Below are 13958 nucleotides of genomic sequence, written 5' to 3' on the forward strand. Positions count from 1 at the left end.
ATTAGATTTAGGGCGGGGCTCAAACGCGGAGGTGGGATTTTAGCTACCGTCCATCTTCAGCTACATTACAGTGAGCGAGCTTGTCGAAAAGAAAACACAATTTGGAAGTAAAGAAGACTTTCTGGAATTAGTTTTGGCTGTATTTGAAAAAAGACAAACGAAAGTCCATACCCTAGGTAAATGTCGTAAACATGTATAAATCTAGATGGTTGGGTTGACCCAGTTTCCCTTTTTCCTAAATTTGGCTAGCTGGCTAGCTAAGCTGCTAGCTAGCTAACATTTTATGCATTAGCTAGCCAGACAGTTAGCTGTATTAGCTTGCAGGTTAACGATTAGAACGGACTCTGCTATATTGTGCCTTTCACAACGTAAAACCACCATATAAAAGCTATACTGGACCCCAAAATAATAATGCATGAATATGACCTATCCATCAACATGCTCCGTGGTACTTGTTTTGAAGCGGGCCAGGTAGTAACCGAGCGAGGTGGACGAGCTAAGAAACTGGCTAGTATTAACGTTCGCTCAGTAATGTTAGCATGCTAGGTGGCTAATTTTAGCTGACAACCATGTCAGTCACATTGGTAACAGTAAGATCAGCCAACGAAAATGTAACGGTAGACAAACGGACATACAAAAGTTCTGGTCATAAGTGTCCTTAGATTCCGAGGGGATAACGTGCAGCTAACGTTAACTGACCAGCTAGCTGGTGTTAACGTCAGTTCCACTCAGGAAACTGGTGTACTAATTGCTCTGTTGAAGGGATTTGTGTTTTGTTTGAGTGATTTATTGGTACACGTTTTGTTTTCTGTGTATAGTTAACTTTGTGACAGACGGAATGTGGACATTGTCGTAGTCAGAGCCATGGCTGACAAGAGAAAACTTCAAGGTAAGACTGCTGGTGAAACTGATGTTGCACAGGATCCATTACGCTGCCTGGCATCTTGCACAGAGACCCAGAACTTTATATGCTGTGATGTTGGACCACATGTTTCTTAATCTCCACAGGTGAGATCGACAGATGTTTGAAAAAAGTAGCTGAAGGTGTAGAACAGTTTGAAGACATTTGGCAAAAGGTAAGAAATCTTTGATCCTGCATTTGTTTGATACTCTTTCAAAAACTGATGTAGTTAAACCTGAAGTGGCTCATGTATTCATCTGTATTTTAGCTCCACAATGCAGCCAATGCAAACCAGAAAGAAAAATACGAGGCTGACCTCAAGAAAGAGATTAAAAAACTACAGGTAAGACCAGTTTACGTTTTATTCACATTGTCCTTTATCTGCGCTCTTGAACGTTGCGTATTTGAAACCAATAATGTTCCAATGTTTTCCTGATCTGTCTTTGCAGCGACTGAGAGATCAGATAAAAACATGGGTGGCCTCAAACGAGATCAAAGACAAAAGGCAGCTAGTCGAGAACCGCAAACTTATAGAGACGGTATGTTTCTCCACCTTTTTGTGATTGACGTTATTATTGTCTCAGTAAAGTGTCCTCAGCTCATCACAACAGTCAACTAATTAAGACTTATGTGATTTTTCTTTCCTTAGCAAATGGAGCGGTTCAAGGTTGTAGAACGGGAAACAAAAACAAAAGCCTACTCTAAAGAAGGCCTGGGGCTCGCCCAGAAAGTGGATCCAGCTCAGAGGGAAAAGGAGGAGACGGGACAGTGGCTAACAGTATTACATCCACCATTATTGATACCTTTTTTCCAAATTGTTTGCTTGAATGTTTGTTTACAACTTTTTCAACCTTGTGCCAAAGACAAAGAAAAAGTGCAAAACTTTGGAATGAAAGCAGAACGTAGTTGTTAAAAGCTCTCAAAAACTTATCAACAGTGGGTCAATAAATAAGACAGTTTCATGATCTGCTTTTTTTTCCCGACTTCTTCATCTGCAGAACACGATAGACACTCTAAATATGCAGGTGGATCAGTTCGAAAGTGAGGTGGAATCTCTTTCGGTTCAGACGAGAAAAAAGAAAGGCGATAAAGAGGTAAGTCCTCCCTTCTCGTTCTTTTTTTTATGAATGTTTATTTTTGACACACTCAGGACAATACTGTAATTCCTGTGTATATCCAGTGTAGTGTGTTCTGATGTAGTCAGCAGGGCTGCCTCCAACTGAACATTTTGTAAGTTGACTAGTCATCACTAGGCTTGCAACAGTAGTTGGTGTCACTGGTGTTACACAGTGTTTGGATATTTACCGATTACACATCAATTACATTATGTGGCTACCGGCCCTGCTGTTGGTCATCGTTGTTTTTTTAAAGAATGAAAACTCATTTCTTTAATTTTTGTGTATCAGCACCCACACATATCAAATTAAAAAAAAACTAATTTGTAAACTGAAAGTGTTTGATGAAGGGGGCGGCATCTGTAGGCAGCACCTCTATACACACACACCTTCAAGCACACCTCAAGAGTGAGGCCAACAAAATGGGCTCTGCAGCAAAACCTCTCCAGATTTTGAGCGTCACCAACAAATGTCTTCTTTTGTAAAATGTCTGGTGTAATTATTAACACACATGTTATTGTTATTAACTGGTTGGAACACCACATGCTTGTCCTCTGTCTGTCATGCAGAAGCAAGATCGCATTGAAGAGCTGAAGCGTTTGATTGAGAGGCATAGATTCCACATTCGCATGTTGGAGACCATTTTACGAATGCTGGACAATGACTCGATAGCAGTGGACGCTATTCAGAAGATCAAAGATGACGTTGAATACTACATTGATTCCTCCCAAGACCCGGACTTTGAGGAGAACGAGTTCCTGTATGATGACTTAGACCTGGAAGACATCCGTGAGTTTTCAAGTGTTAGGATGAGGTTTTTATTCGTTCAGCAGACATGGGGGGCTATGATAACACCAGTCGTCTCCTGTCTTTCTCTTGCAGCTGCAGCATTAGTTGCAACTTCTCCGTCAGGTCAGGGTAATGTGGAAGATGAAATGTATCTCCACTCCAGCAGCACTCCTACTTCCACCACCTCCTCTTCACCCATCCCTCCATCCCCGGCCACTTGCACTGCTGTAAGTTCTTGTCTTCATATCAGTACAACACGGGCCAATGTGTGACATAGATGCTTCGTAGAAAAAGTACATTCTGACATGATTTTGCACATTTCCTCTCTGACGTTTGCATTGAGTTAAAAGTTCTACAAGACCCATTGCGCTGTAATCCGCTGACTCGTTTGCTGAATCAACATTTCAAAAGTGGATTGTCATATCAAGGTATCTCCTCCTATAGGAGAACTCAGAGGACGATAAGAAAAGGGGACGGTCGACAGACAGTGAAGTTAGTCAGGTGAGAGGCTCTCATCTGTGCTGTGCCAGTAGATGAACAGTGTAGTGCAGCACTCTTCACCCTTGGTCCTGGAGAATCACGGTGGCTGAAGGGTTTTGGCCTCTCAGACACTGAAAAGGAACGTGCTCTTTGTCTGTGGGACCATGGTTGGAGACTTCTGATTTAGTTTGTACCACCTCCTGAATATATGGGCCTCAGTAGCTCACAGTAAATTTGCTCTTCATACACTTTGTACAGCTGTGGTTGCCCTCAGGACAGTTTTGTCTGAAATGCCTTTTTTCTGGTGCTTTGTTACTTTCAGTCACCTGTGAAGAACGGCACACCATCCTTGCTATCCTCCTTCTCTTCCTCCACCACCTCTGGGTCCTCTTCGTCCTCCTCCCTTGTGTCCATGGCGAGTGTAGTCGGAGGCATTTCTGCGGTTCCCACAAGCAGCAGTCTTATAGGGAGCTTCAGCAGTGCGGTGCAGCAACATCAGCATCAACCTGCACAACAGCAGCAGCAGCAACAACCTCAGCCACCAAACCAACCGCAGCAGCAACAGCAGCCGCCATCGCAGACAAAACCCTCTATCCCCTCAAACAACACCCCCAGCCCGCCCAGCAACCCTCTCCTCCCAGCCTCAACTGCCCCCTCTCTCCCCACGCCCAGCACACCCATTTCATCAGCTCCCAACTCTCAGTCTCAGCCCACACCTGGGCCCACCCCGGCATCCAGTTTGGGACTCGGGCTGGGGCTGGGATTGAGCAAGGTTGGCATGACGGGGACCAGCAGTGCCAACCAAATGGCTGGTTTAGGCCTGGGTGGGCACCCCACTCCTTTAAACACAATGGCAGGGCTCATTTCAGGCTCCACACCTGCCCCTTACGCTCAGGCAGCAGCATCAGGAGGCTTGGGTCTGAGCAGCACCACCCAGTCCAGCATTTCAGTGGAGAGCAGCACTTCTATCCCCACCTCTGGCTCCAGTGGAGTCACCACCAACGGGGCGGGGACAGGGCTCGGTTTGCTCGGTTCCAGCCCTGCCCACAGCTCTTTGAGTGGGAGCATTCTGGGTCTGGTTCCTGGGCAAAACGTAGCCCCCGGTGCCTCTCAGGTGCCCCCGAGTTCTGTCAGCACTACCCCCGGAGTAGTTGGAATGATGGGAGGCAATGGAGGAAATGTCGGAGTGGTTGGGGGAGTAGGGGTGAACGCTGCTCCTGCTAGACCACCCAGTGGACTGAAGCAAAACGGAAGCACAAGTAGGTTGACCTGTCGTGATTTGCCATGTGTAACACTGTTGAAGTTGATGTTGTCTTCTCTTTATGGTGTGTTTTATAATATTCCCCCCCCCACCTGCTCACAGGTTACAGTGCTGTAGTGGCAGAGAGCTCCACAGAATCAGCTCTAAGCACACCGAGCCAGTCACAAAGCAGCCAACCCTCATCTCTCAGTTCTTCAACCAGTCAGCCGTGAGTGATTTGTCACTTGATCTGAGTCTGCAAACTCTGCGCACTTCTCATTATTTCTGTGACAGTTGTTAACTTGTCTCTCTCTGCTGTTCCCACTGGACTTGGTGCAGGATGGACAACGGTCCCAGTTTAATCAGCTCCATCACCCTGCCTCCCAGCTCTCCGTCCCCCTCGTTCTCAGACAGCACACCTGGAGGAGGGAGTCTTCTCAACGGGCCTCACTCCTACACACAGGCCTCTGAGAGCCTCAAGGTCAGAGAGCACAGCAGTGTTTTGAAAAGGGACTTGTTGACTGAGATAGAGGCTTTTATCAGAGCCACACAAGGGTCTAATTGAGTAGCCATATCTGGACTATTTTAAAATTACTAAATGACTGCTGACATTGCTACTTTTTAAGTACTTTTGTTTGGTACATGACCAGAGAACGCTGATGTGCTTGCTGTAAATCCCATTATGAAAACATCCCCGGCTGCCCACAGACCTCTGCTCCAGGCCACTTTTATACCAAACACAGAGGCCCACACTTACCAGTGATACATTTAGATAAAAATTATGTCATGCCAAGATATATTTGGACTCAAGCAGATGCCCAATTTTCCTTCTACTCACTGCAAACACCATGAAGAAGGCAGTGCAAGCTGTTGACATATGTTAGCTGTGCCAGAAAACAAACTTATTAGATGAGTTGGCAAAATTTGCCTCTTTTGAGTACATGGCTCAGTTTATCAAATACAGGTCGTTGTTAATAAACGTTGCTGGCTGGGGCTGCATAATTTAAGGCAGGAGGAGGAGGAGGAGGACTTTTTTTCAGTGTAGCAGCTATAATAGTAGTTGGTTTCCATAATTAATTTTCTGCACTAATATGTTGTTCCCAGTATTCCCATATATTGCTCATTATATATGCCCAGAACTGTGGGTTTTCCTTTCTCTCCCCAGCTTAATTTTACTTATCATCCACCCTGTTCTCTTCTTGTCTCCCATCTTGTTCCCTCCTCAGGCTCCTGAGCCTCTCAGTTCTCTGAAGGCGATGGCTGAGAGAGCAGCGCTGGGATCAGGCCTGGACGGAGAGATTCCCAACCTGCACCTAACAGACAGAGGTCGGAACGGTCAGACGGTTTTTCTGCGCTAACTTACTGAAGAATAATCAGCTCATATTTTTACACTGCAAACCTTCTGTCTTCTGTACACTGACTGGTTACTGAAGAGGAGATGACTTAAAGTGACATTAGGTTTAGAATAAATAGACGATGTCTGTGGGTGCATGTCACAAATATTTGTGTTTTGCTAGAGTATCCGTAAATAGCAAAGTGTTATGTAAAGAAGTCAAAGGAGGAGAGGGGAAGTGACAAAAAGAGGAGTCCCCACAGTGTTTGTGTCATCGACTCAATCCTTCACTTCTTGTTTCTCCTGCAGATATCTTCTCTGGTTCATCTGCAGCGCCCGGCACACCCGCCGCCCCTCAGCCGTCCGTGTCGGAAGTCAGCATCCCCCCCTCGCTCGGGGTCTGTCCGCTTGGCCCCACCCCTCTCCCCAAAGACCAGCTCTACCAGCAGGCCATGCAGGAGTCCGCGTGGACACACATGCCACACCCCTCCGACTCCGAGAGGATCAGGTGAGGGCGGCGCATTTTTTCACAAAAACAATACATCTTGCATGTCATTTCACAAATCTGAGTTGATGTTTTTATTAGGGATTATATGAGTGAACAATACAATTTTTATTTTTTACTGTATATTATCATGGCTCCTAGACAAATAAAAGTCTGTATTACATGATTTGCAAACATATTTTAAGCATAAGTCTGTTTATATTCAATTTACTTTTATTATTCACAAAAAAATCAAAAGCAAAAGAGAGCAAATTTCTCTGTTCAGATGCGTTATTTAGTCCTGTTTGAGTAACATTTGCTAAAATAAGTTAAAAACACCCAAACATTAACTTGGTTGGTTTGGATGGTGGGCCACTGGTTTTCTTCATATGTGAAGCCCATATTTTTTATGTAAACAACCGTAGGAAGCCTTGATTCTGCTCTGGTTTTCTAACTCTGTGCTTCCGTCCTAAAGGCAATACCTGATGAGGAATCCGTGTCCCACCTTGCCCTTCCATCATCAGATACCGCCGCACCACTCTGACTCCATAGAGTTCTACCAGAGACTGTCCACAGAAACACTCTTTTTCATCTTCTACTACCTGGAGGTAAAAACCAACCCACCCACTCCATGTTTACTCCCTGTCAACCTTACTGCTTGGAAGCTCAATGCTGTCTTTGTTGTCTCTCTCAGGGCACCAAGGCTCAGTATCTGTCTGCCAAGGCTCTGAAGAAACAGTCATGGAGGTTTCACACCAAGTACATGATGTGGTTCCAGAGGCACGAGGAGCCCAAGACTATCACTGACGAGTTTGAACAGGTGCAGACTTACGGTTCACATTTTCTCTGTGAAGGTCCAGTGTGTAGAGTCCAGTGTGTATATTAACATGGAGTCCACCGTGGAGCTCCATCATGTTTCTACAGTAGCCCAGAATGGGACAAACCAAGCACTGCTTTAGAGAGGGCCTTCTGAGTGGGTGCTCACTTGGTTGCAATCTGCAACCTCACCACTAGATGTCGCTAAAGCCTACACGCTGGTCCTTTAAGTTAGACCCTAGTGTGGGGGGCTTATGGGTTTGAGCCTTTGAATGATGATTCTTTCCGCTCTGCTGTTCCTCCAGGGCACTTACATTTACTTCGACTATGAGAAATGGGGCCAGAGGAAGAAAGAGGGGTTCACCTTCGAGTACAGGTACCTCGAGGACAGAGACCTGCAGTGACGAGACAGGGGGACGCGAAAGGACAGAAGAGACAAAACGTGCTGCTGTTGACATTCCGAGACTGAACTTCAAACTGTGGATAGAGATTGTGATGTGTAGTAGAAACCCTCTCCTAAAATGGAGACTGGTGTCTGTATAGGCTGCATCTCAGCGTGAAGCCCTTGCTCCTCATGCAGCGCTTTGCATTTGACAAAAATGCCCCATGGGCCTGATCAAACGCATCACGCTGCATGAGCCGGGAGGGCTCTCATTAGAGATCTGCGTTTGTGCCTGTCTGTGTGCACACTCAGTATGTGGCATTAGGAAAGCCTACCCCATGCATGTTTCTCATGTTTTGTTTTCTTTTTCCGTTTCAACAAGATTCTCTGTACCACCTACCCAACATGAGCCTGGAAGCCTTTGACTTGACACAAAACAAACCTTGGATTTGATTGTTGAGTAAACTGCCCTTCTTGTATTTACTGTAATTTGGTGGTTTAGAATGGGGAGGTACAGTGGACATTTAGTCATGGTGTGTAGGACTGGCTTCTTTTAAGACCCTACGATGCCTGTTGAACATGGTCACTATTAGAGATAGTGAGCGTTTATCAATAGTTTTATTGATATTGTCTTGGTCGATTAAAACGCTGATTGAGAGTGACCACAGGGCCTCTCCCTGTGACAGGGAAAGAGTCCTTATTGGACATGGATTAAATTGCTATGCAATTGAACTGGTCTCTGACTCCCTCTCTTTACAAATAAAATGTTTGTAAGTTAACCTGTCAAAGAAAATGCATTATTATGGCGCATTCATGTTTGTGACAAATTAATAAACTTGTAAAATAAATCTTAAAAATAGGGTTTGAGACATTAATCTACTTCATGTTTGATTCTTTGGCCATTGAGGAATCCTCATCGTCCTCGAGGCAAAAGGCCACGCTAAGCTCAGTGAATGTACCTGTACCCAAATCACCTCTCAATAACTCAAAATACACAGACAGCATCGGATCGTGAATCTGAGTTTGGTTTGAGTCAACTTCCCACCGTTAGTCAAGGTTTTATTCTGTTGATGTTACTTCATCCTCAAATCCACTGTTCAATTTACCACCTGATACCTGGAGTGAAAACCCTATACAGTGAATGTGCACTGACAAACTGTTTACATGTAGAGCGAAAACACAGAAATCCTAAAAGTCTGGTGGTAGATTTAACTGGCGGGTCAAGTAAGAAATGTCTCATCTGCTGTGGTTGTTCATGTGTTATCCTGAAGAACAATAAGATTTAATCTGGTGTGGGGCAGATCCCACCTTTTCTTGGCAGTTTGAATGGGGAGTGTTAAACTGAATCAGATTTTTCCATTTAAGCAACCACGAAAATGTTAAGATCTGTACTGCAGTTCAAAAATTTCTGTTGTGTGTGATTAGTTTTCAGGCTTTTTCGGGGGGGTGGGGGGGATTGAGGATGTGAAAAAAAAAGGAAAATACAGCAAAGTTATGAGAGTTTTGCCTTTTATAGATTCTATTTTTTGGGCTTTTAAGGTTTTCAGAAAGGGAAGGTGAGTTAAGAAATTGCTAAAATGTGAATTTCAAGACGTATTTACAATTTTTTCTCATCACAGTTCTGCATGGGAGATGTCATAAAACGGGGTTATAACAGGATTGTAAAATTTCAATAAATACTTTTAAGAAATTACAAATCGGTGTGTGGTGTAAAGTCCTGTCGTTCCTACGTGGGAATACGGATTCACTTATTTTCCATTCCGGACGAGCTTGACTTTGACTTTGTTCTGATAAATTTACCTCCTGAGTTCGGTGAGTGCAGTAGCCAGCTAATGGTGTAAGACTTGCTGCGTTTACTTGTAGTTTAGCTCTTATCAACTAAACCTTTTTCCCTTCTGTAAGGAAGACAGGACGCTTTGTGAAATCTTCACAGATTTTATTAAAATGAAAAACAAAACAAATGTAATAGTAAACAATATACAGGACAAAGCACAAGGTCAGACGAATTGAAAATATGCTATCACTGCAGTGTCGAGTGCAACTGTCCATGTGCGGGATGACCGCATGTGTGTGTGTGTGTTCACATCTTAGCTTCCTTCTTGACTTTTAGGAACTCTGCCATGTTAGAGAAGTATTTCTGGTTGGCTTCAGCCACCTTTTTCTCTGCAGCCTGTGGGTTCACGATCTCCAGCCCCTGCAGATGAAAGCACAGCGGTTATTGGCTTAAATAAACCTTCAAAGTGCTCAGCAGAAAGCAGAAAGACAGTGTCTGCTTCTTTCTACCTGTAGAGGAGTGAATGCTACACTGGAGCTGGTTCCTGAGGAGCGGTCCCTGACTGTGGACTTTCCTCCGTACGTCATGCTCTGCTTCTGCAGCGTCCTCTGTTGTGCACAACAAAACATTCCAGAGACTTAGAAAAGACTGAGAAAGATCTATGACTCAAACATGGAGTGAAAACAAGGCATGACTGAGTCTACCTGGAGAGATTTGGAGATTCTGGCCTTGGTGGCCTCGTTGACCTGAGCCTGCCTGACGCGCCCGCTGCCGCTCTTCCCCAGCTGACCGAGACTGAAGCCGAGATCCTCCTGATACGCATCGTCCTCAATCTGCAACGTCACATCAAGAAATTAGCTTAAAGAAAAATGCATTAATGTAGAACAACTCTAAAATAGGGTTTAAAAAAAAAAAGTCCAATCTAACTTGAGGGTTAAATAGAAGTAAGCATAGCAAAAGAAGAGAGGAGGCATGATAGAAATATGTTCTGACCTCTGCGAAGGACATCCTGTTGGCATGCTTCCTGATCTCAGTCAGCCCGAGACGCTCCTTCATCTTTCGATACCTTCAGGCAGAAAGAAACAAGCAGCGTTGGTTATACTCTATATATTTAGAGCTGATGGTGGTATTCTAAACTCGGCTATGCGTGTTATATAAGCTTTCTGTTGCGCTCCAACATGCAGCGGGACTTTGCTTCGTTTTGTTTTAGATTTACTCTAAAGGAAAAGTTTCCATAGATCAGTTTGTGCTTCAAGCGAGCCTCCACGCTGTTCTCCACTTTTCACTAAATCTGTGGCCTGTTGAGCAGGACTCTGCATGTGCTGAGCAGCTGATGGCTTCTGTACCTCCTTCCTCCTCTCTTCTTCCTCTGTCCATCCAGTGGAGCTGGCAGAGGTTTGACCTGCTTCACTGGTGGAGGCTCCTGCCATTTATCAAACTTCCTCTCTATTTCCTCTTTCAGATCATAGCCAACCTGCAAAAAAACCAAGACATAAGATATTCAGAGAGTCAGAAATGAGTTCATGTTTCTTACAATACTGCATGGAAAAAACATGTTAAAATGCTTTTAAGACTTACTAATTACAGTGTCAGAGGTGCAATTTTATTATAAGATGTTTGTAAAATGTTGGTCCTCCATATATGTACATTAGATCAAGAGAACATTGAGTCTGCCTCTGCAGCTCATCATAAATTCAGCATTAATGTGTACGTGCTCCATTTGGACAGTCACCTTGCCATCTGAACTCTCGTGGAAACTGTCCACTCGGCTGGCCAGAGTGCACTTTGCAGCCACCAGACGAGCAGCCTTCCTCCGGAGGTCCTGAAGACCAGAAAGGGAAAACAGAGTTTAGCTGCAAGGTCCCCCAGGATCAGTTAAATGCACAAAATCACTGCGATGTGTGTTTATGTTAATATATTTACTGACAGGTGGGAGTGACTGCACGACATCACAATGGTAGATGAAGCCAGTGTGGGGCAGCAGGGAGGTGCTGCTGAAGCCGGACAGGGTTCTTCTCTGAGCTCCCAGCAGCATCAGGTTACAGGCAGGCATCTTGGAGAGGTTAGTGAGACCGCCAGCGATACCTGCAGCCAGAGAGAGGAAAGCAAGAACAATCTGTATTTGTAATCTCTGTGCATTTAAACAATATAACAACTGATCTTTTTGCATCACTCACCCATGATCTTGGCAGCTGTTGACGCTCCAACAATGATGGACAGATTTGGGGCAATGAATGACATTCTGGACTCTACATATTCATATATCCCGTGTTTGGATTGGTTCAGCTCCAGAGCCATGTCGCACGCCTCCTCCAGTTGTTTCAGTTCCTCCTCACTAAGCAGGGTGCTGAAGCCATGAAAAAACACAAAATCAACATATTGATAAGCATTTAAATGGAGACAGTCACCCACAGCGACGACAGTGAGGACGCAGTCAGCTGGATGGGAGCAATTAAAAATCAATAAACCAAACATGTCTGCTGACTCACCCCTGTGTGGTTGAAGCGGTGACGCTGACAACCATAATGGTGGCATTGGTGAGGATTTGCTGCAGAGTTTCATTGTTCTTACACTTCTCCAGATTGTTTCCCAATTCCTGAGCAGGAAACACAAATGGAGAATATATGATTCCCAAACCACATGCCAGAAAATAACAGGAGATAAATAAAATCAAATAAAAAAAGCAGACTGACTTAATATTAACGATCATTCCTGAGGGTGTGGAATTTGTGAGCTCTGCCAACTCTGGGCAGTCCTCTCTAATTGAAATGGGTTTTTGATATAAAAGCTGAATAAACATTTCAACTCATCTCACCTTGACTGTGCGGATGTAATCGAGAGAATCTGGCACCAGGGACTCGAGCTCTGGGAACCTCTTGGAGTACTTGTCCCGAGTAAATTTGTGAATGATATCTGAAATGCAGGCAGAAAAACATAAGAAAACTCTGTTAAGACAAAGCAGAACAAATGAAACCTTTCACATTTTGGGTTTTTATTCCTTTCTTTTTGAAAACAAACCAGGAAAAACCAACTCACTGAGCTCATTGTCGATCTCCACTGTGAGGTTATTGGCTGCTACGATCAGTCTGTATTCTGGGTCAGCCTCGACTGGACCTGAGACTAAAAGATTAAAAAAATATATATATATCAACACAATGAGAGCCAATTTACTCTTTGTTAACATTCAGCTGGAACGAAATGTTGCGAGGAAAGCTTAATCATAAAACATAATGTCAAACATAAAATGGAGAACATGCACTAGCTCACACTCACCCTCTGAGTTCTTGCGCTGCTTTCCAATATACCCTGAAATTTTGTCCATAATCTCTGAAAACTGTAGACAAAAAGTAAAGATTAGCAGGAATAACCAGAATAAAAGCATTACTCTAAATATCAGCCTGTATGATGCCCTCATGTGATACAACCCACCTGTTTGCTATTGCGGAGCTTGGCGATGGACGCAACACTCTCAGCTTTACTGTAGTCCACCTCCATCTCCTCTGGGATGTCCTCCAGCCCTCCCTCTGTCCTCCCCTGCGTCGCCTCTCCATCACTCTCCCCCTCCTCTCCCTCTGGATACAACCCGTCCTCCCCCTCATCTCCAGCCTCCTCCAGGTCTGCCAGGAGCTCGTCCGCCAGGGACATCTAAAACCAGCAGCAGATAATTTGAAGACATCAGAGGTAGCTGGCTTGATAGATTCAGGGTACTCAGATCAGTTTCTGAATTAATCCCAAGCACCACTGCGGGCCTTGAGTGTTACTGATTGTACCACAGTGTGAGCACTGTAGATCAGTCTTAACCATTGTAATATAACCGACACTTCTACCTCTGCAATCGCCTAAAATCAGTGGAGCGATAACCTATGATGGGGATCTCAAGCTCACGTTTCCTCATTGTAAGGGGTTTCAAACATGTTTGAATCACTGTTTCACTGAAAGTATCTCCACGATCGCAAAGAACTACTTGTTTTTCTCTGCTTGACTTCCCTATGATTTCAACACTTCACAGGCAATTTACCACGTGAAAAGACATTAATAAGAGTCAATTTAACTGGCAAATACCAGTCAATAATGTGAAAAATCGTCAGTTATCACCTTAGACAGCAACAAAACATTACAAACTTCAAATGGGATTTTGTGGGAGTTAAACCATGTGACACAAATGAGGGGTTTTGTTTGTTTTTTTAAACAAACAAAACTAGCTGGAGTTAGCACTTGTGATTTCAGGGTATCTCGGCCCTGTTCAATAAACATGACACATAAAATAAATAAGACGACGACGGAAAATGTAGTTATTTGATAGAGATGTTTGCGCACCAGCCAAAGGCAGTGTTTGTATCGTTAATGTGGCGTACGGTTCATGGAAACTGTTTAGCTAGCGTTAGCAAACGTTGGCTTAACGCTGCCGGTCAGGTCACTGGACGCATTTTAAGGAACACAAACTTACCTTTAAGTTCAAACTCCGGTCGCCTAAACAAACAAAAACAAATGTGTCCTATGGAGACTTCAAGCTCTTCTTTATGCAGATACAACGACTCGTTGTACGATGTTTTCCTCGTCAAACTGTGGTCCACTTCTGTATCGTTCGTCGCAGACTAAATACGTAACAACCTTCGCACGGCTTTATGGGTAATGAGGTCAGTG

General features: G+C 44.2%; 2 protein-coding genes across 5 annotated transcripts; one reads left to right on the top strand and one right to left on the bottom strand.

The window, feature by feature from the left end:
* Window positions 1-33: 33 nt before the first annotated feature.
* On the top strand, window positions 34-9234 carry cnot3a (CCR4-NOT transcription complex, subunit 3a). Of its 4 annotated transcripts, none has more exons than XM_076737325.1 (18): window positions 34-176; window positions 819-889; window positions 1009-1076; window positions 1170-1244; window positions 1351-1440; window positions 1551-1679; window positions 1900-1995; window positions 2586-2805; window positions 2899-3032; window positions 3250-3306; window positions 3608-4544; window positions 4649-4754; window positions 4865-5006; window positions 5752-5860; window positions 6168-6366; window positions 6818-6950; window positions 7037-7162; window positions 7464-9234. In XM_076737325.1, the coding sequence occupies exons 2-18, from the start codon at window positions 865-867 to the stop codon at window positions 7560-7562; spliced, it is 2745 nt and encodes a 914-aa protein (XP_076593440.1). In that variant the 5' UTR covers window positions 34-176; window positions 819-864; the 3' UTR covers window positions 7563-9234. The 4 variants fall into 4 exon arrangements, with proteins under 4 accessions (XP_076593440.1, XP_076593441.1, XP_076593443.1 ...); XM_076737326.1 differs by having other exon boundaries at window positions 5752-5851; XM_076737328.1 differs by lacking the exon at window positions 3250-3306.
* A 224-nt stretch (window positions 9235-9458) lies between these two features.
* On the bottom strand, window positions 9459-13919 carry prpf31 (PRP31 pre-mRNA processing factor 31 homolog (yeast)). The gene is made up of 14 exons (XM_076737224.1): window positions 13762-13919; window positions 12744-12959; window positions 12588-12648; window positions 12351-12434; window positions 12130-12227; window positions 11804-11910; window positions 11492-11661; window positions 11242-11399; window positions 11047-11136; window positions 10661-10788; window positions 10308-10380; window positions 10019-10147; window positions 9824-9922; window positions 9459-9734 (listed from the first exon to the last, which is right to left on the bottom strand). The coding sequence occupies exons 2-14, from the start codon at window positions 12957-12959 to the stop codon at window positions 9621-9623; spliced, it is 1527 nt and encodes a 508-aa protein (XP_076593339.1). The 5' UTR covers window positions 13762-13919; the 3' UTR covers window positions 9459-9620.
* Between the last annotated feature and the right edge of the window lie 39 nt (window positions 13920-13958).

This window comes from Chaetodon auriga, chromosome 8 (genome assembly GCF_051107435.1).
Source record: "Chaetodon auriga isolate fChaAug3 chromosome 8, fChaAug3.hap1, whole genome shotgun sequence".
Classification (NCBI taxonomy): Eukaryota; Metazoa; Chordata; class Actinopteri; order Chaetodontiformes; family Chaetodontidae; genus Chaetodon; species Chaetodon auriga.